The sequence below is a fragment of the Vombatus ursinus genome, unplaced genomic scaffold (genome assembly GCF_900497805.2).
Source record: "Vombatus ursinus unplaced genomic scaffold, bare-nosed wombat genome assembly UNPS02010769.1, whole genome shotgun sequence".
NCBI lineage: Eukaryota > Metazoa > Chordata > Mammalia > Diprotodontia > Vombatidae > Vombatus > Vombatus ursinus.
The window spans coordinates 4176572-4196438 of NW_020950547.1; the positions used below are offsets into that span (position 1 = coordinate 4176572).

At 49.5% G+C, this 19867-nt stretch overlaps 1 protein-coding gene across 1 annotated transcript; it reads right to left on the reverse strand.

The window, feature by feature from the left end:
• Positions 1-293: 293 nt before the first annotated feature.
• ESYT1 (extended synaptotagmin 1) lies at positions 294-19463 on the reverse strand. Its single transcript, XM_027855020.1, has 31 exons — positions 19024-19463; positions 16902-16943; positions 16535-16669; positions 16337-16410; positions 16122-16194; positions 15857-15946; positions 15346-15401; positions 10955-11078; positions 10665-10841; positions 10403-10485; positions 10151-10199; positions 9904-9990; positions 9720-9812; positions 9290-9361; positions 8728-8814; positions 7337-7486; positions 7035-7190; positions 6250-6426; positions 6039-6121; positions 5868-5916; positions 4103-4192; positions 3906-4001; positions 3663-3734; positions 3499-3585; positions 3157-3297; positions 2837-2979; positions 2622-2720; positions 2397-2528; positions 2194-2299; positions 2018-2067; positions 294-1192 (listed from the first exon to the last, which is right to left on the reverse strand). The coding sequence occupies exons 1-31, from the start codon at positions 19411-19413 to the stop codon at positions 1153-1155; spliced, it is 3303 nt and encodes a 1100-aa protein (XP_027710821.1). The 5' UTR covers positions 19414-19463; the 3' UTR covers positions 294-1152.
• Positions 19464-19867: the final 404 nt, after the last annotated feature.

Below are 19867 nucleotides of genomic sequence, written 5' to 3' on the forward strand. Positions count from 1 at the left end.
AGGTCCAATTTAGGTTCCTGCAAGCTTTAAATCTAAGATCCTTCCAATCGGGTCCCGCTTAGACTAGGTGCTTTGAAACTGGTTTGATCCAGAACTTACCATACACTAAAAAAAAAAAAGGAGTTTTGATACTAGGAATGGGGAGAAGAGATGTATGTTATTCATTTAAATTCAGAAATTGCTTTTGCTGTGCTGGCTTGGGCTTTCTAATTCCATTTCCCTCCCCGTACATCACTGAGGAAACAGGCCTCACTATCCCCACCCTTGCCCTTAAGAAAAAGGCCCATGCCATGTATGATATTATTGGTATTTAATATAAGATACAGTAGACAAGCAGAGTTGATGCAAACAAAAAAAGGACCAGAAGCCGATCTGGTCGTTGAGTCAATAGCTCAGGCACTTTAACAAAAACAAAACACCAGAGTGTGGACGGCAAGACCAGCGAGGCCCTCAGTGGGTACCTCACCTGCTAGAGGCCTCAAGATTGACGCTCAGGGACTTGGGCAGACTCCAAGCGTCCCCGATTCCTCAGCCGTCACAAAGGGATTGGCCCCAGCACCCCAAAAGGCCGGACGGTGGGAGGACAAAGAGGGCCAGGCGGTGTCAGGCCCCCACATGCAACAGTCCTAGGGGGGAGCCGATCAGGACTCGCAGGCCTGCTGCCTCCCCACCCCCTCCCCACCAAGTGCAGGGAAGGGAGCGACAAGCCGGCTAAATAAAAACAGAGGTCTTTTTAAAAAAAGCAGAATTTGGCATAAGCTAATGCCTTGGCTTGTGTTGCCAATGGCCAGGCACAGGTACAGAGGTCCCTGGGGAGGGAAGGAGGTGGACGTGGAGAGGGACAACAGTGCATGGCAGGGCAGGGGTGGGGTTGGGTGGGGGGGTGGGGCAGGGAGCAGCCAGCTCAAGCACCTGCCCCAAGAGCCCAAAAGGAGGGCAGGCCGTGCAGAGGGGGAGGTGTCGGGGAGAAAAGTGTGGTCCTTCTCTTTGGTCAGGCAATGGCCCTCAGCCTGGGCCTAATGGGGGAAAATGGGGAAGGGTCTTGGGGGCTCAGCCTCAGCCCCCAGCTTTAGGCTCTTCACATTGAGGTGGTGATGCAGTGAGTCAGGCAAGGATCAGGGGTACAGTCTTGGCTTGGGGAGCTCCTGGCTCCTAGGAGCTGTTCCTATCCTTGTCCTCCCCGAGGTCATACCTGAAAGAGCAAGGAAAGGGATGAGTTTCTGTGTTCCCAAGGATAATGGCAGCAACTATCCACATTGGTACAGCACTTTGGGTTTACTTTATTAATCTCCTACTGTATGCTGGGTGTTAGGGATACGCAATCTCATAAGCAGCTTCCACTCTCTCTGAGGGGGAGCATAAATCCCTTCTCTGAATGGTGCTACAGGTGACAGACTAGATGGTGGATTTTTATTTTCTGAGCTTTGATATCAGTCCTATTGTTTTTTTGAGGCAATTGGGGGTTAAGTGACTTGCCCAAGGTCACACAACTAGTAAGTGTTTGAGTCTAGATTTTAACTCAGGTCCTCCTAACTCCAGAGTCAGTGCACTATCCACTGTGCCACCTAGCTATCCCTACCTATTTTTTTCTTTATTTGTAATTATATCATTCATGCTTTAAAGAAAAATGAGGCCATGAAGTAGATAGTGTAAATAGTGTCTGAGAATCACAGAACCCGAGTGTTAGAAGGGTCCCCCTTTTACAAATAAGGAAAAGGGCTCTGAGAGAGTGATTTTCTTAGGGTCATAGAACTAGCAAAGGTGCGAGAGTTGGAGACGTGAACCCCATCTTCTGACTTCACCACTTTTCCCACTTCCCTGTAGTGGGATGTTGTATCCTTACAGACATATTTTCCAGCTCAACTATAAGGTTCTCTAAACTTCATCCAACCAAGATTTCCCATCCAAGGAGAAGTCATAGTCTGTCTCTCTACCTGGGTTCATAAGCCACCACATATCTGGAGGTAAACTAGGTTGCTGGCTAATACCACATGAAGCCACTCACACCCAGACTTACCACTGAGCAGCACCCTGGGACAGATCCATCTCTGATAGGTCAAGCTGCACCTGTTGGGGGACAGGATCCTTTACCACTCTCCCCTCTTTTGGTGACAGGGGACCCAGGGACCCTGGGACCTCTAAGGCATTCCCTATATGCTCCTCCCCCTGCCTAGCCCACCCCAGCTGTCTCACCTTCCCCAGCAGTTCACGATCCCTTGACATAAAGGAGGTATTGGACTTCACAGAGACATCCAGCTTCCGTCGGAGGGCTTCATCCAGGGGCAATTCCCACTCAAACCTGAGCAGGGACAAAAGTGGGGGAAGGAATCAGTAGAGACAGCAGGGTCCCTCCTTCATCCCGCATCTGCCAGCATCCCAGCACAATGCCTTCTAACCTCTCGCTGAATTCAGGGTTCAGAGTTCTCTTCTTTTGGGAGGTCTTTCTCTTGGAGCCCCGGTTCTTGTCCGGTAGCAATAGCAGCGACACATAGGGGTCAGGGAGATCCCGGCTACTTTGCCGCAAGCCCCTACATGAAAGAGGGTAAAAGGAAGAGACTTGAGGAGAGGTGGCAGGGAAGCCCAGAGCATGAAAGTGGGGGGTGGGAGGACTGGGGGCTCACCGACAGCTGTGGACAATGCTGACCAGCTTGCGCTCCTCGCTGTAATACCAAACAGTCAGCTTCACTTGGCCTAGAGGCCCAGCTGGGGCTTCAGATGGGCTGTGTTGAGATATGGAGAGAGAACGAGATCCATGGGAGGAAAGAAAGGGGCCAGGACCCCACCTTCATACCACTCCCCTAAACACACACCCCCATCTGGGGTTTCAACCCCGTACCTCTCACTGTGTGGCAGGCGTTGTCGGAGTTCAGGGGCTGAGGAGGTGACGAGAGGCGGCATCCCCCATGGCTCTGTCTCCTCACTCAGGGGAGAAGGACTGTGACTATGAGCTTCCACCCCTGAGTGCTGGGACACAAGAATCTGGGGTGGGGAGCAGAAAGTTGTTAGCTAGGCTGGACAGCCAAGCCATTCCTTCCCAGCTGGGCTACCCTGATCTCGCTGTATTTTCCAGTTCATCTTTCCTACTTCCTGGCTCCCTTTCTTATTCCCTGCCCTCCAAAAAAACAAAAAACAAAACCAAAAAAACCAGGTACTTACCCCAAGCTGTGCTCTGAGTAGCACCTGCCCCTGCCCATTGCTGAGTGGAAACCACTGATCCAGGCACAACTGGTCAGCAACGAGGAGCTCGGAGAGCTGCAAGGAGACTGAGCCCAGGGTCCCGGTCCCTTCTCCCCGTACCTAGAGAGCCAGGGAGTAAAGGTCATGGAGTTGGACGCTAGACACAGGAAGGTGTGATGGGTGAGTCACCTCTGACTTTCTGGATTGAAAGAGTTGGTAGAAACTAGAGGTGGTGATGGCTTCTTCCCCAATCCCCCGGCAACTCCCTCCCTTTTGGGAGCAAAGAGAGGGAGTCAGAGAACTAAGAAGAGGGAATAGTACCTGAAGTTCCAAGCTCTCAATGTTTGGCTTTCTGATGAGGAAGGAGAAACTCTCATCCCATATCGGGGCTGGAGTTTGAGGGCAAGTCTGGAGGAGACAATGGGATCTTCATCAGTAGGGAGAAAGACTCATGTGCCCTTCACCCCTTCACCGCAGCCCATTACCTTGGTCTTGTAAGAGGCGTCCCCTACAGTGAGGCTGGCATATGGGCTAGGGGGCTTGGTGCCCTTACGGAGCTGGGAGGGAAACAGGGCATTAAGTCAGAAGGACAGACCTCCCCAGCCCTGTCCCACCTCAGAGGAAGCCACCGTGGCTCACAGGCCCAGCACTCCACCAACACCTTGTGGCTTCGGAGCTGAGGAGTGTGGAAGGCTGGGGCCAGGAAGGGAGGGAGGGGCATCTCTCACCGGAAGGTCTTCAGCCCGCTCTAGGTACACGGAGAGGAGGGCAGCTGCCAGCTCTGCGCTCTTCTGTGTTTGGATGAGACTATTCACCTGCAGCACCTGGGAGGGGAAAGCGGTTGAGAAAGCCTTGGTCCTGAAGAATGGAACCCGGGCAATCTTCCTTGGGTGAGGCCCTCCCCCTGTCCCGGCTCTTTGTTTACCTCCTCCAGCTCTGTGGCAGTGGGCCGGGGGGTCAGCCGTTCCAGGCGCAGGTGCAGGCGGCCTGATGGCACGTCCTCCAGGGGCAGCCACTGGGAAATGAGGCAGGAGTTAGGGCTCTGGGAGAGCTATAGTTTGCACTAACAGGAATCAGAAATACTCCTTGGATCTTCCCATGCCCACTACTTCTCCTCCTATATCTCTTTTGCCCTTTGTAGCTAAACTCCTGAAAAGGCCATCCCCACATCTGCAATGGGGGCCTCCATTTTCTCTCCTCTCATTCTCTTCTTGACCCATTTCAATCCAGCTTCTGACCTTATTCTCCTGAAATTCTTATGTCCAAAGTCACTAATCTCCCGGTTGCCAAATCCAATTGCCTTTTCTCCTCCTTCATACTCTCTTCTTTCTAGGTTTTTGGGACACCCTTTTCCCCTGGTTCTCCTCCTACCTATCTGACCACTCCTTCCACATCTCCTTTGCTAGATCCTCATCCAGGTCATGCCCTCTTATCAGAGGTGGTCCACAGGGTTAGGTCCTGGGCCCTCTTCTCTTCTCCCTCAATGTTATTCACTTGGTGATCTCATCAGCTCCCACGAATTCAATTAGCATCCGTATGCTGATGATTCTCCAGTCTACCATCTCTCTGTTGACCTCCAGTCTCACATCTCCAACTGCTTTTCAGACATTCTGAATTGGCTGTCCAGTAGATATCTTAAATTCACTATGTCCAAAATGGAACTTATGATCTTTCCCCCTAAACCCTCCCCGCCTCCTCCTTCCTTATTACAGTAGAGGGCAACAACACCAACCTCCCATCCCTCAGGCTCACAACCTAGGAGCCATCCTGGATTCCTGACTATCTCTCAGCCCTGCCCATAACCAAACTGCTGCCAAAACCTGTCGATTTCACCTTTGCGGCATCTCTCAAATGCACCCCCCCTTCCCTCCTCTGACACTGCCACCCTTCTAGTGTAGGCCCTCATCACCTCCCACCTGGACTGCTGCAATGGCCTGCTTCAAGTCTCTAATCTCCATTTAGCCACTAAAATTATTTTCCTAAAGCTCAGGTGGGATCATGTCACTCCCTTACTCAATAAACTCCGGCGGCTCCCTATTACCCCTAGGCTCAAATACAAAACTCTCTGGCATTCAAAGCCCTCCGTAACTTGGCCCCTTCCTACCTTTCCAGTTCTCTTCTTCAGCTTCTTTTTTTTGGGGGGGGTGCAATTGGGGTTAAATGACTTGCCCAGGGTCATACAGCTAGTAAATGTCTGAAGCTAGATTTGAACTCAGGTCCTCCTGACTCCAGGGCCCGTCCTCTATCCACTGAGCCCAGTAGCTGCTTTGCTTCACTCCCCAAGATGTACTCTTCATTCCAGTGACACTTGGCCTCCTGGCTTTTCCAGGAACGAGACACTCCTTGGGGCATTCTCTCTGGCTGTCCCCCATGCCTGAAACACTCTCCCCTCCAGGCTCCACCTACTAATTTCTCTGGCCTCCTTTAAGTCCTGACCAAAAAGCCACCTTCTATAGGAAGCCTTCCCTAATACCTCTTCATCCCAGTGCCTCCCCTCTGTTAATTACTTCCTATTTACCCTGCGTCTGTCTTGCTTCGCATATACCTGTTTGCATGTTATCTCCCCATTACAGTGCGAGTTCCTGGAGGATTGGGACTGTCTTCTGCCTCTTTTTGCAATCCCAGCACTTAGCATAGTGCCTGGCACGTAGTAGGAGCTTAATAAATATTTACTGATTGACAGAGCTCACCTCGTCGATGAAACCACTGCTGAGGACCCTGGTGAGACTGACTTTACATCTGGAGAGAGACAGGAGGAAGAGACAGGTAGAGCAGAGCTCCAGGTCTTTTTTAACCTCAGAGGCAGGGCTAACTTGACCACCGGGCACCCCCCCACCCCGGCTCTCCAGCCATCCCTTCACCTGCCCAAGAAGTCATCCTTGTCTAGGTCCTTGTCAAAGACATCCATCTCCAACTCCTGCCCGGGAATCGCCGTGACAATCACCTATGGGGAGAGAACCCAAAGGACTGAGTGAAAACGCCCTCACCCCTTGATTCTGAATATTTCCTTGGAGTTGGAGGGTGGGAACGAGAAGCGGGCGGGTCTGGGATTTGAGCATCTGGAATCCTGACCTCGAAGACCTCATTCCAGCGTGGGTTGAGCTCCTCACGGACCACCCGGCTCCGGAAGCTTTTCCCAGCCACTCGCAGCTTGACGTAGGGATCTGACTTGCCTTTCACCAGCCCTCCCAGGAATCTGTCTTTGGCAATCAAATCCCGGGCTTCCAATACGTGGATTCGGAGCACGCTCTGCAGGGAAAGAAACAGATGTACCCCACAGCTAGTCCTGCAAAAGCTCTGGGCCGTTTAGGAAGGGCAAATGAGCCCATGAACAAATGTCAGGACAGCTACACAAATGGAATCTAGTACATCAGAATCAGGAGGTCCTGGGTTCAAATCCCACCTTGAAGACTTAATAGGGGGCAGCTAGGTGGTGCAGTGGATAGAGTACCAACTCTGGAGTCAGGAGGACCTAAGTTTAAATCTGGTATCAGACACTTGACACTTACTAGCTGTGTGATCCTGGGCAAAAACCCATTTCCTAGCCAAAAAAAAAAAAAAAAAGACTTAATAGCCTAGGCAGGTGGTCCAGTGGATAGAGCACACACCCTGGAGTTGGGAGGATCTGAATTCCAATCTTAGCTGTGTGACCTTGGGCAAGTCATTCCCTAATTGTCTCCCCCCCCCAAAAAAGAATTAATAATTAAGTCACTTAACCTAATAGGCAAGTCTCATCTGTAAAATGCAAGGGTTAGAGTCCATGATGGGATTCCACTAAGATATCTCCTGACTTGAAATCTATGATTCATTCATGACCCAGCATCACCACCTGGTCCCTGATCAGGATTCTCACTCACCTCAGTGCCAAAGTGGCCATCTGGAGTACAATGGCTTGGTCGGGGTGGGATGTCAACACTGCTGCCCATCTGGATGCTCTCACTGGCCATATCCAGGAGACCAGAAGAGCTTGGCGTGGTGGGGAAGTACAGGTCCGATGTGTCCAAGTACAGAATCTGCAAAGGATGATGATGTTACAACGTCAACTCAGCCAGCAGGGGGTGGTGGTCTCAGAGTCCCACTCCCACCCATCAGACAAGCATTCATTAAGCAGCAAACCACTCCCCCCACCCCCAGGTCCAACCCTCCCACGCCTCCGTACCCTCAGAACCAGTTTCATGTAGAGTCGGGAGGTCGGGCCAGAACTAGCAAGCTGGAACCACTGATCTAAGGTGAGGTCAGGAGCAGCGAGCAGACGGGCCAGGGGCAGGGTCAGTGCTCCTAGAGTCAAGGCCCTGGAGTCATCCTTCACCTGTGGGGAAATACCAAGGGAGGAGCCCCAGAATAAGAAAAAAATTAGGAAGAGATGAAGTGAGATCATACTCTGGTCCCACTCTACTTAATCACCCTTATTTCTCTCTATCATTCTCTGAGTGGTCTGGCTTTCTGGACTTCCAAGTGCATCCCTAACCAGATCAAAATATAACACCATATCAAAATATTATATATTTTATATAATAATAGAAAATCTAATGTATAATTGGGAAATATTTAACAAATAAAAATACCATACAACCTAGATAACGATAATTTGTGGTTTTCTAAGTCAACAGGCAGCAGCAGGCTGAGATCCCTTTCTATTTGAGGTTGACCACACCACCTAACTCATTGCCATCTCCATGGCATCTCCTCCTTCTCTGCCTCTCCAAATCCTATCCTGCTTTCAGAGCCCAGTTCCAGCACCCTCTCCTGCAGGAAGCCTGAGGGGACCACACATCACCCTTCCCCTTCCTCCTTTGACCTCCTGTAGCTCTTTAAAGTCTAAGCCCTGGGGCAGCTAGGTGGTGCAGTGGATAGAGCACTCGCCCTGAAGTCAGGAGGACCTGAGTTCAAATCTGGCCTCAGACCAAACACTTGACACTTACTAGCTGTGTAACCCTGGGCAAGTCACTTAACCCCAATTGCCTAACCCCCCCCCAAAAAAAACAAAAACAAAAAAACAAAAAAAAAATAAAGTCTAAGCCCTACAGTTTACCACTTCATTGTCCTTAAATTGTTTTATCTGCCTAAAGCTAAGCTTCCTGAGGTTAAAGCTTGTGGTCTCCAATTTTCCTTGTATTTCCCCAAGGCATCTAATTTGTTGCTGAGAAGTGCTATGGGCACTCAAATACCCAATTTATTTAAGGGAGAGTTTCTTCACAATCCTCAAAAAAGAGAGAGAGAGAGAGAAATGCTAACAAGAAAACTGCTAGAAATCCACACAAGGAAATTTAAATGAAGAAAAAGCCATTAAGCAAGCCCAAGAAAGACCCTGCTATGAATAAAAAATAATATGGAGACTAAGGGTGTGAGTGGTATGACCTTTCATAGTATCTTGTCTGTATCTCTCCAGTACACTCGCTATTTTTCAGCAGAGTTATTTGTGGACATGGCTCATCTTTCTCATTTTCCGGCTACCCGAAGGCCAGGGCCTCACTTTCCTTTGAATTTCCCATAGTGCCCAGAGCAAGCCCTTGGTAACTCTCCTTCCAGGAGGGAGGGCTGCAGTCTCACCTGCACGTCCAGCTCCTGGCTTCTCGGGTCCTGCAGGAAGAATCGGAAGGCTTCTTCCCACACTGGGGAGTTGGTGTTATAGGTAGCCTGGGAGGGGAGGGGTAGGAGGGAGTGTTTACATTAGTCTTCACCCAAAGGTCCCTGTACCTGCCACCAGGAAGCAGTTTAGAAGAGGATTTGAAATGGCAAAGAGCAAGCTTGGCCCCAAAGAGGAACTTGGAGAAGATGCTGCTGCCCTGCCCCCACCCACACCCCTACACACACCTTTCAGAGATTGGGGTGGGGATGGGGCCGTCCACAGGTATGGAAAATTGCATAGAATGACAGATTTTTATAAATGATCAGTTTTGCTGAATATTTCTTTCCCTCTTTTTAAAAATAATTCTTCAAAGAGACTGGCTTGACTGCAGCAGAGGTTACTGGTTATAAAGGTGATTAAATAGGATGGAGTCTACTTCCCCTTTTTAGAAAAAAAAATTAATAAAATCCTTTTTTTTTTTAAAGAAACATGTTTGAAATGGAACTCTTCCTGGGTCATAAGGCACCTCCTCTTGGTCCTCACCTTGCTTTCTCGAGTCACATCTTGCACGGACAGCTGCACCATTGGGTTGGGTTCCTTGTTCCCTTTCTTCAGCTGGGGAGGAGGAAAAGCAAAGACCAGAGAGCTGCCTTTCCTTTTTTTTTTTTTTCAATCAGGAGGGAGGAGGGGGTAAGGGAGTTAGTCTGGGGGTGGGGTACAGGAAATCTCAGTGATGTATGTCCTAGCTCCCCTCCCTTTCTATGCTGAAAGAACAGCTTCTAGCACAAGCAGGTTAGAACTAGCTAGGGACAGAGCAAAAGACTCTATATAACCAGCAGTCTTTCCCTTGGCTGAACTATTGGGAACAGGAAAAAGTCAGTGCTAGAATCTTTACCCCATCTCTCTCCTGCCACACACAACATCTGTTATAGCTCCAGGTCTCCTGCCTACCCCAATCAATCACCAAACTCACAGGCAGATCCTGGGCTCTGTCCAAGTAGACAACCAAGATGGCAGCTGAGGGGGGTTCTGGTCGGGAAGAAACACCTCTATTCCATTGCAGTACCTAGGAGGAAAAATTGCAACAGTAGAATTCAAATCTCTTAGCTACAAGCTCCTTCCCTTTCAGGCACCCATCCCCTACTTCCAGCCATTACCTGTTCTAGCTTGTTAGCATCTGGTAACAATGACAGCCACTCCAGCCGTAGGTGGACTTGGCCCTGTCCTCCTTGTAAGGGGAACCACTAGGGGTCAGAGGAGACGTAGGAGATGCTGAGGAGGGGATGGGGTCAGATGCCCAGACATTCACCTCCTTAAATTAACCAACCATTTGTTTTTATCTTCCAAAGCTCATTGGATGAGACCCACAACCCCAATGCTTCCCACATAGCCCTCCTCACTCACGTTATCCAACACTTGAGCCTCTAACACCTTCCCCAAGTCCAGCTTCAGTCTGAAGGAGGGAGGGGAGGAGGGGGGAAATGCCATTATTATTTGGGAAAGTTAGCAAACCCCACCCCCCAAGTCCCTTTCCTTTGCCCCTGGGAAGATGTGATAGGTTTGGCATGGGAACGAGGCAGGAAGGGAAGCAATGAATGCCACTGAGCCCAGGACATCCGTTTCAAGAGTCCACTGGGGACTCCGCCATGGTCTCACCTGCCCAGAAAGTCATCTTTGTCGGGATCCTTGTCAAATACTTCTACTTCTATCTCCTGTCCTGGGACTTCATGTACCATCACCTGAGGAGGGGAAGAGGGGAGCATTGTCTTCAGCAGGTGTTTTCTGAGTGGCCAGGGACCTTCTCAAACTACCCCCTAACTAAGCTTTCCTCCCGAGCTTTTCTTCTACGACCACCACGCCAATTTTCCAGGTTCTCCTCATCCCTCTAACCCCGGACCCACTTCCCCAGCCTTCCTACCTCATAGGTCTCTCCCCACTGAGGGTTTAGGTCTTCGTTAATGACACGGCTGCAGAACACCTGGGTCCCCACACGCACTATGGCGTATGGGTCTGATTTGCCTTTTATCAAACCTGGCACATAGGTATCCTTGGAGCTCAGTGCCCGGGCAGCAAGCAGGTGAATCCGTACAATACCCTGCAAGGGAGAGGAGGGTCTAAGATGAAGTGTCTCAGGGCTCACAGGAGAGCCTTCTGGAGACAGGATCCCCCCGGGGCAGGGGGTGTGGGTAGGGAAGGGAAGGAACATACCCGAGGCAGTGGAGAACGGAGTTGGGCCACATCCTGCAAGTCTGGCACAAGAGGCACCAATAGACGGTTAGGCAGGACGAGGAAAGCAGCAATAGAGTCCATAATCACTGTGTCAGACAGAGAGCTGAGGAAGGAACAGAGAGGAGAGATGGGCACAGCACCTGTCTTGGTCTCCTTCCCGCTCTCTGGCATCCCCCCCCCCCCCCCCCCCCCCCCCCCCCCCCCCGGCAGCATCGCCCCTCACCTGGAGAGGAAAGGAAGCTTTTGGCCCAAACCCGTCCTCCTGAACCCCATGCTTCTCCTAGGGTTTTCTCTCTGATCTCTTAAAGAAACATATTTGAAATGGAACTCTTCCCGGGTCATAAGGCACCTCCTCACAGTTACATCTCTTGGCCCTCACCTTGTTTTCTCGAGTCACATCTTGCATGGACAGGACACTCCTTTACTGGTTCCTCTCCTCCTCTAGCTCCCTAACTACAGGTTTTTTTCCAAGGTTCTGTTCCAAACCTTCTCTTCTCTCTCCCTTGAAGCAATCCAGTCACCCTACTCTTATGATCTCAATTTTTGCCTTGATGATATTTAGAGGTATTTAACTTCGGGTCTACGAATTTGTTCTTCTTTTTAATGTTGATAACTATATTCCAATATAACCGGTTTCCTTTGTAATCCAATATATTTTATTTATATTATTCTGAAAAGGGGTCCATAGATTTCACCAGGTTGTGTCCAAAAAGGCTTAAGAATCCTTGGTCTATATCAATGACCCTGATTCCATCTCTGGCCCTGAAATCTCTCAATATTTAATCAATCAACAAGCATTAAAGTGCAAGGTGATGGGGATATAGATTTTTTCTAACAATTTAAAAAAGCTGTCTCTGTCTGCTTTTCCTCCACCCCTGCACCCCCAGTACTCTACATACAGGGAGAAGACAACATGTATACATGTAAGTTAATTCAGGGGAAGGCACTAATAGGGGTGGGGAACATGCGGCCTCAAGGCCACATGTGGCTTTCTAGGTCCCCAAGTTCGGCCTTTTGACAGAATCCAAACTTCAAGGGCCTCACTTGAGGACCTAGAGGGCCACATGTGGCCTCCAGGCCAAAGGCTCCCCCACCCCTGGAGAGGGTGGGAGTGAGTGGAGAACAAGGAAAGACCTTATGAAGAAAGTGGCTTCTGAGATAAATTTTGAAGGATTCTAAGAAGCAGGTGAAGAGGGAGTGCATTCTAGGTTTCAGACCTCCAAATGACAGGTAGATATTTTCACTTGAATGTTACTTTGAACTTAATGTATCTAAAACTAAATTAAATGTTCTCCCTTCCCCCCAAAATTGATCCTCCTTCTTACTTCTCCATTTCTGTCCATGTATGAAATCACCTTTCACCTCAGTCCCTCAGCCTAGAAATTTTAGTCAAATTAAGGCTAGGAAGAGGGATAGGGACAGACCTGTGATTTCACTGGTAAAAGAAACTCTCAGGTGAGGGAACTCCCAATGCAGGTCAAGCCTTTCTCTGCAACTTACACTCTGAGACAGCTACCTAGAGACTGAAAAGGTAAACTGGGCAAGCAGCCCCACCAGGTGGTGTGAGTCAGAGGAAGGATTTGAACTCAGGTCTTCCTTGCTTTAAGGCTGGTTCTCTCTCAAACAGCAACAAAACAAACAGTAAACATGATGGCCAATGATCCAGCCTAGAATCATCCTGGGCCCTTCCCTCTTCCTCAATCTCTGACTTCCAGGGCCCTGCCCCTGAGCCTCAACAATAGAAAATGCCCCAATCTTGAATCTATCTCCTCTTCACTCACACCACCACTCCCATTCAGGTTTTTGTTTCCTCTCTCCTGATTTGTTGCAATAAACTCTTCCTTGGTCTTCTTTCATCCGCTCCAATCCATCCTTCATACGGCTGCCTAATGGATGTTTCCAGCATCGGTCTGACAATGTCACTCCTGTGATCAATAAACTCCAATGACCCCCTATTGTCTTTATAGTAAAACACAAACTCCTCCATCTGCCACATAATGTTCTTCACAATCTGACATCAATCTAGCTTCCCAGGATGATTACACAGACCATCCTCTTACACACAATAGGTATTCCCACCCTGGTCCAGCCAGACTGGCTTCCTTGCTGCTCCCCATCCGTGACAGTCTAATGCTCTCACTTCCACGCCTTGGAGCCCCTGCCTCCTTTCCAGGCTCTGCTCAAATGTCACTTTTTACAAGACATCTTTCCTGATCCTTCCAGTTGTTATTGTATCCCTGTTTTCCCCCTGGTAGAAGCGAGCTCCTTTTTGAATACCCAGAGCCTAACACTGTGCTGGGCACAGAGTAGTTAGCTGAATGAATGAATGTTGGTACTCCTTGTTAAAGTGAATGCTCACAGTCTGCATTGATAACACTGGTCAGTAACAGGACAATCACCTGAAACCAGACAGAAGCTCAACTCTATCGGTTTTCAAGGTCAGACCTTGTCTTAGAAAGATGACTTTGGCAGCTGAGTAGAGATGCATTAAAGCTGAATGAAAGTGGAACCAGGCAGACCCCTGAGAATGCTATTTATTACAACAAAGAGCCGGAACAAAAGGAGAATCAAGGCCTGGCCTAGGAGAGAAGGAGACTGCCTCAAAATGTCTTATGGAGGTAGAATGGACAAAACATGGCGACTGATCGGAATGGGGACAGTATTTGCTAAGGATTTTTCTTATATGAACAAGAATCAAAGATGGTACACTTTAATGCTTATATCTGTAGACATATAATAATGTATATATATATAATCTTTCCATTTATTTATCCATATCTATATAGATATAGATGTACACATGTATATTATATACATACACATATATTATATACATACATGTATATTATTATTACATGTATATATAATACACATACACGTGAATTATATTACATGTGTATATTATATACATACATATATCTATGTGTATGTACGGTCACACACACACACACACACACACACATATAAATGCTTATATGCATAGATCCAGAGGGATTCTTAACCTTTTTGTGTCTTGGAGCCCCTTTGGCAGTCTAGGAAAGCCTGCCAATCCCTTCTTGGAATCATGTTTTTAAATGCATAAAATGAAATATATAGGATTACAAAGGAAAACAATTACATTGAAAATTAATGTTATCAAAATATTAATAATGAAAAATAAGTTCATAGATCCTAAGCTAAGAACTCCTGTTGTATATGGAAGTTAAAAAAACAAAATTTATCAATGGGGAAAATTTTTTTTAAAAAGACAAACAAGCTGTGTGACTCTGGGCAAGTCGCTTAACCCCAATTGCCTTCACCAAAAAAAAAAAAAAAGTGTAAAAAGACAAACAAAAAGGATATTTTAATCATCGTGGTTCTTTAATGATACCACAATGATGGAGGGAAGACAGCGGGGCACAGAGTCAGGGCACAAGCCTGGGGTCTGACACTGGCTGTGGGGGTGCGTCTACTGGCAAGACAATTCATCTTTCTAAGCCCTGGTTTCTTGACGTGTAAAAGGGAAATAATACCACTCTAGCTACCTTACAGGATTGCTGTGATGAAAGCAATGAGAACAAATGATTTTAATCCTCATATTCCATCAGGGAGACCCCTGCATTCTTCCCTCCTAAATCCACCCCTCCCTTCTCACTCTAAGCCCTTATCAGCTCCCATTTAGGCTATCGTAGTATTTTATTGATGTCTTTTTTGACATCACAATCATCTCTCAATATATGATCCTCCCATACACACATTTATAAGAAGAACAGATCAACAAAATCTCTTCTGACGGCATATACGGTATTCCACATCTGTAGTCCCTCACATTTCTGGGAGGAGGGAAGTCTCACACTTAAACTCTTGCAATTAGTTAATGGTCTCCTTTATCCAACCTGTTCAGATTAATCTTCCTGAAGCTCTTTTTTTTTTTCCCTGAAGCTCTTTCATCATGTCACTCCTTTGTTTAGATTCCTACATGGCTCTCCTATCAATAGGTTAATGTCTAAATTTATTCTGATGTTCAGGGACCTCCACAGTCACCAGACCATTCATTTAGAGCTGGAATGGACCTTAAAGGAGCCATCTAGTCCGAATGCCCTCATTTTAAAGATGAGGAAATGAGGCCCAGTAGAAGGTGGTACTTGAACTGAGTCTTGAAGAAAGAGGGGGATTCTTTGTCTACAGGATTCTATATCCTGACTTTCAGTGACTTCCACAATTTTGGGATCGTATCAACAAAGCCTATGCTATTTTGTCTCCTCTAAGTAGATTGTAAACTCCTCGAGAGCAGGTACTGATCTTTGTATGGTTCTCTGCATATACTATAGCTCCATAATAACAGTGCTGAGCACTTTGTGAGCACTCAATAAATACTTGTTAATTCATACCTAAGGCCTGGGATGTCTAGCAGGTTGGTCATCCCTGTCCAGTTGATGTCCAACGTCTGAAATGAAAAGAGTAGGACAAATAGCATATTTTAAGGTACAACTTTGAGTTGATTGTTCAACTCTTTCCTTCCCTGAAACCCAACCCCTTCACCCTATCGCTGGCAATTCCCTTTCTCCTATCAGGGGTGGGGAACCTGCAGACTTGAGACCACAGTCACCAGACCATTCATTTAGAACCCAAGTTTTAGAGGACAAATTCTGTGAAGTTTGGATTCAGTCAAAGGGCCCCACTTGAGGACCTAGAGGGCCACATATGGCCTCAAGGCTGCAGGTTCCCCACCTCTGTCCTAGATGTTGTTTCCCTGGAATCTTCTTCAGCTAGTTTTACCATGCATACTGCAGGAAAGAAGGTCCTAGGGCTGATCACCTCCCCATAGCTATCATCCTTCTCCTGGGTCTCCTTCTCCTCTCACTGCCCACCCCTACCCCTTTCCCTCCAATTTCTCCTTACTGGACGGCGGATGAAGAACATGGAAACAGCCCCAACGATAGGAAGGTCTCCCATAAGTGGTTCAAGGATCACCCTTAGGATGCCATGTAGCTGGAGCAGAGAGAGAAGGCCAGAGTCTCCTAATCATGGTTTGCCTAACCACACCCCCTGCCTCTACCCAACACACTTAACTAGGACTTTCCCAACCCCAGCCCTCTACTTTCTCACAACCTCTCACAACTTTGAGCTAAGATACCCTAATATAGAGGATATTCCTATAACTCACCTGCATACCCTTGACTCCAGCTTTGCAGAAATATTTCTTCACTTCCACATCAATCTGCACATCACCCACATAGCTGGTGGGTGAGGGAAGGGAAGAAGCAGAAGAAAACAAATAATATTAGGAATTTAAGTTTAAAAAGGGCTAGGGGAGTTTAGGAAGAGAAGAGAGAAACCAGGGATAGATAAAATGGAGTGGGGTGATGGGGAAGAATGTACCTGACATTTAGGTCCAGCAGGATCTGCTGTTTGTTCTGACCAGTGTGAACCTTGACCCCCAGGATACGTAAAGGCTGAGAAGGGAATAGACGGAAGGCAATATGCATTTGGTATAAGGTAGTGTTCTACCTGTCCCCTGTGCACTGACCCCCACATTGGACCCTCCCCTATCCCCATGACCTGTGCCATCCACCTCACCTTTTCACCTAGCTCCACACGAGTAAATGTGAAAGTCTGCAGGTGAGTATTGGATGCCCGAACAGCTGGGGCCACTGTTTCTGCCAAGAGCTTCTCCATATACTGGCCCAGGAAGGGCCAGGCTTGGGCCACAATCTTGGGATGACAGAGGAGTTGTCATGGGGAGGATCACCTTATCTCTTCCTCACAAAATTAGCTCCCCTCTAAGAATCCACTTCCCCCAAAAGCCACCTCCACCCTGAAAACTCTGGGGATAAGACTAAGTTTGGACTGGTAGTGATGGGGTCAGTACCCCTTCTGGTTGGCTGGAGAATCAAAGTCTCAGCAACTGGTCAGAGAGGATCTGTCCACCCATGTGCAAACTCACCTTGTTCAGCCATTCAACCTTCTCCACATCAGGGAAGCTGACCTGGTGGAAAGGAAGAACATACATTTGGACCACTGAGATCAGGGATTCTTAATCTTTTTCTGTATCATGGGCCCCTCAGGCAGCAGTCTTAGTGAAGCCTATGAAACTCTTCTCGGAATGCTTTTAAATGTACAAAGTACATAGGATTACAAAGTAAATCAAGTACATTGAAATAAAGATGTAATGTTTCCCCTTGCAAGTTCGTGGACCCCCAGGTTGAGAATGCCTGAATTAGAAGAAATTGGTCTGTCTGTGGTTTATGCCTTGTGAGTGTGGTATCATCACGGGACAGGAAGTACTTATATATGCCTGTGTGCTAGGATGCCCACTAACAGTGTACATTTTTTTGTTGCTATTGAGTAGGGCGGGTACAGAGGAACATGTAGTTTCACTTCTACTAAAGACTCCTGGAGGACAGTTCTAGAGATGCAGACGATTGGGGCAGGGGCAGTAGTGATTTCTTGTAGGGGTACTAAGTCAAAGCTCAGGCAGCACAGGAGTCCCTTTGTTTTCTAATGGTTCCTTTGCGTGGGAGGTAGCAGCCACAGCTGCTAGGGTGAGGGATGGTACATTCTTTAGGAGGACAAATCCTTTGCTTTGGACAGCATTCCTTATAACTCTAGACGAGAATGAGAAGGATACCTAGAATTTACATTTTCCCAACCCTAAAGCACCTGGGGAGGCTAACTGGTTAAACTAAACATAACAAGGGAATTGGCCCGAGGCCCCCCTTTTCCTGGGGGAGGGGTAAGGAGAAGTTTCCACAATCTGATGCGGGAGTGGCAGAGACAGTGGAGCTGGTAAAGAGGGCTGGAAGGAGGGGGTGGGGAGAAGGAACTGAGCTACCAGTCCCGGCTCAGAGGGTAGGGCTCCAGGGCAGAACTCCAACTCAAAACTGCCAGCCTCAGAGCAGAGCCACACTCTTTCAGGAGCCTGGTTGCACTCAGTCTGCGCTAGCTTTGATTCCCTTCTAGACAAGGCAACTCTGTTGGGGGTGTGAAAGGGAGGGGCCCAAGCTTGGTTTTGGGCTCAGGCTCTGTTTCCCGCTAATGTTCCTCCTGGCCAGCTCTGCTACATCCGGTCTGTCCCTTCACTGCAGAGAAAAGGAGTATTTCTGGGTCCCCACCCTACCTCACCTATACCTCTAGACCTTTCCAGACGAAGGGTCTGAAGAACAGGGTGGGGCTGAAGCCAGAAGGTGGGGGAAGGGTGTGGACAGCAGACACTGCAGCATCTGCACATATCCCTCTCCCCTCTCCCTTTCTCTCTCTCTCTTTCTCCCCTCCTTCTCTCCCCCCCCACCCCCCCGTCCTGCAGCCAACCACAACCACTACTGCAGTCCAGACTGGGGGCCTGATGCTTAGGTAGTGAGGTACAAAAAAGGGTCCATCCAGGGAGTTAGGGATGCCTGAGGAGGAACGAGGGAGGGGAGCATGACCGATGTCCGAGGGGCTGGGTCCTTGTAACCTCAGAGTTGGGGTGGGGGAACCATACAATAAAGTAGGTAAAAATGTCCCAGTATGGGGGGAGGAGGAGGGAGAAGGGAAGGACAGGGAAATCCCTCGGAGCAGAGTCAGTGGGGAAGGTGACGGAGATACCCGTGGGGGAGGGGAAGAAGGAGCCACACAGAGAGTGCAGATGAGGTGGCACCCACGGCGGTGGTGGTGGTGGGAGGTGGTCTGTAGTCTGGGGAAGGTGGCATGCCTGATATATGGTGCCAAGGTGTGTGTGTGGGGGACGGTAGGAGTAGCGTTCAGAGCTCCGGAGAGCGAAAACGGGAGAAGTTAACAGCTTCGGGGCTAGGGAACCTTGGCAGTGTCTAGTGGAAGGGGACGGAGGGAGGAGAAGAGAATCCTGGCGGGAGCGGTGGCGGATTCCCGGAGATCCGGATCCCGCAAGAGTTAAGGAAGGCAGGGCTGTTGGGGTGGAGTGAAGTCTGGGTTGCTCTCCTGGGGATGGCGATGCTCGAGGAGGGAGGGGTGGGGTACGATGGGGGGGAGTCTCCAGAAGTCCGGCCGGGGGTGGTCCCGGGGGGACTGGCCAGGGACTGCAGGAGGTAGGGGGCGGAGGGCTCTCTCACCCAAGCGGGCAGCTCGCGATGGCTCAGGTAGAGGGTCTGCGCGGTGAGCTTTTCCTCGTTGTCCAGTAGCTGCCGCGCAGCCCGCAAGCTCCGTTCCTTCTCGCCGCGGACCCGGCGCCAGCCCAGGTAGAGGGCTAGGCCGAAGAGCACGAAGCCCACGCTGAGCCCCAGGGCCCCAGCCAGATACACGGGCACCAGCACTAGCAGCCTCCGCCCGAAGGAGCTCAGCACGGCCAGCGCCTCGCCCGCTGCCCCGGGTTGCTGCTGCTGCTGTTGCGGCGGCGGTGGCGGCGGCTCCGCTGGGTTAGGGTCCTGCTTGGTTGGCTCCTCGGGGATTTGGTCAGCGGGGCCGGCCACGGGGCCAAGACCCTTTCCAACGGGCCGCTCCATGGTGCCAACGCCCGCCCGCACTGGAGCCCAGCTCCGCGCTGCCCCGCCTGGCTGCCCCTATCCCCTAAGCAAACCGAGAACCCCGGGGGCGGGGCGGCTACTTTAGACCACGCCCCTTTCGGCCAGCTCCCATTGGCCTACGCCTCAAGACTGGGGCGGAGCCACATGTCCAGACCCCCGCCCCTCTGGAGGGGAGGTGTGGAATCCAGAGGGGCAGAGCCCTCTCTGATTGGGCTAAAAAACACTGGGAGGGGATGCTCCGGGAGATAGGGGGAGGGAAGAGTCTGATTGGTCTGAAGGAGAAGAGGAGGCGTGGCGCACAATTTAAAGAGGGGAGGCCGGAGTAGGAGGCGTCCCCACGTGGGATGGGTGGGGCTGATGTATGACGCCATGACGAGCTTCCCTTCCCTACAATTGCTCTGTTTTAGGCTGAGCTAAATTAAAGTTTTGTGGA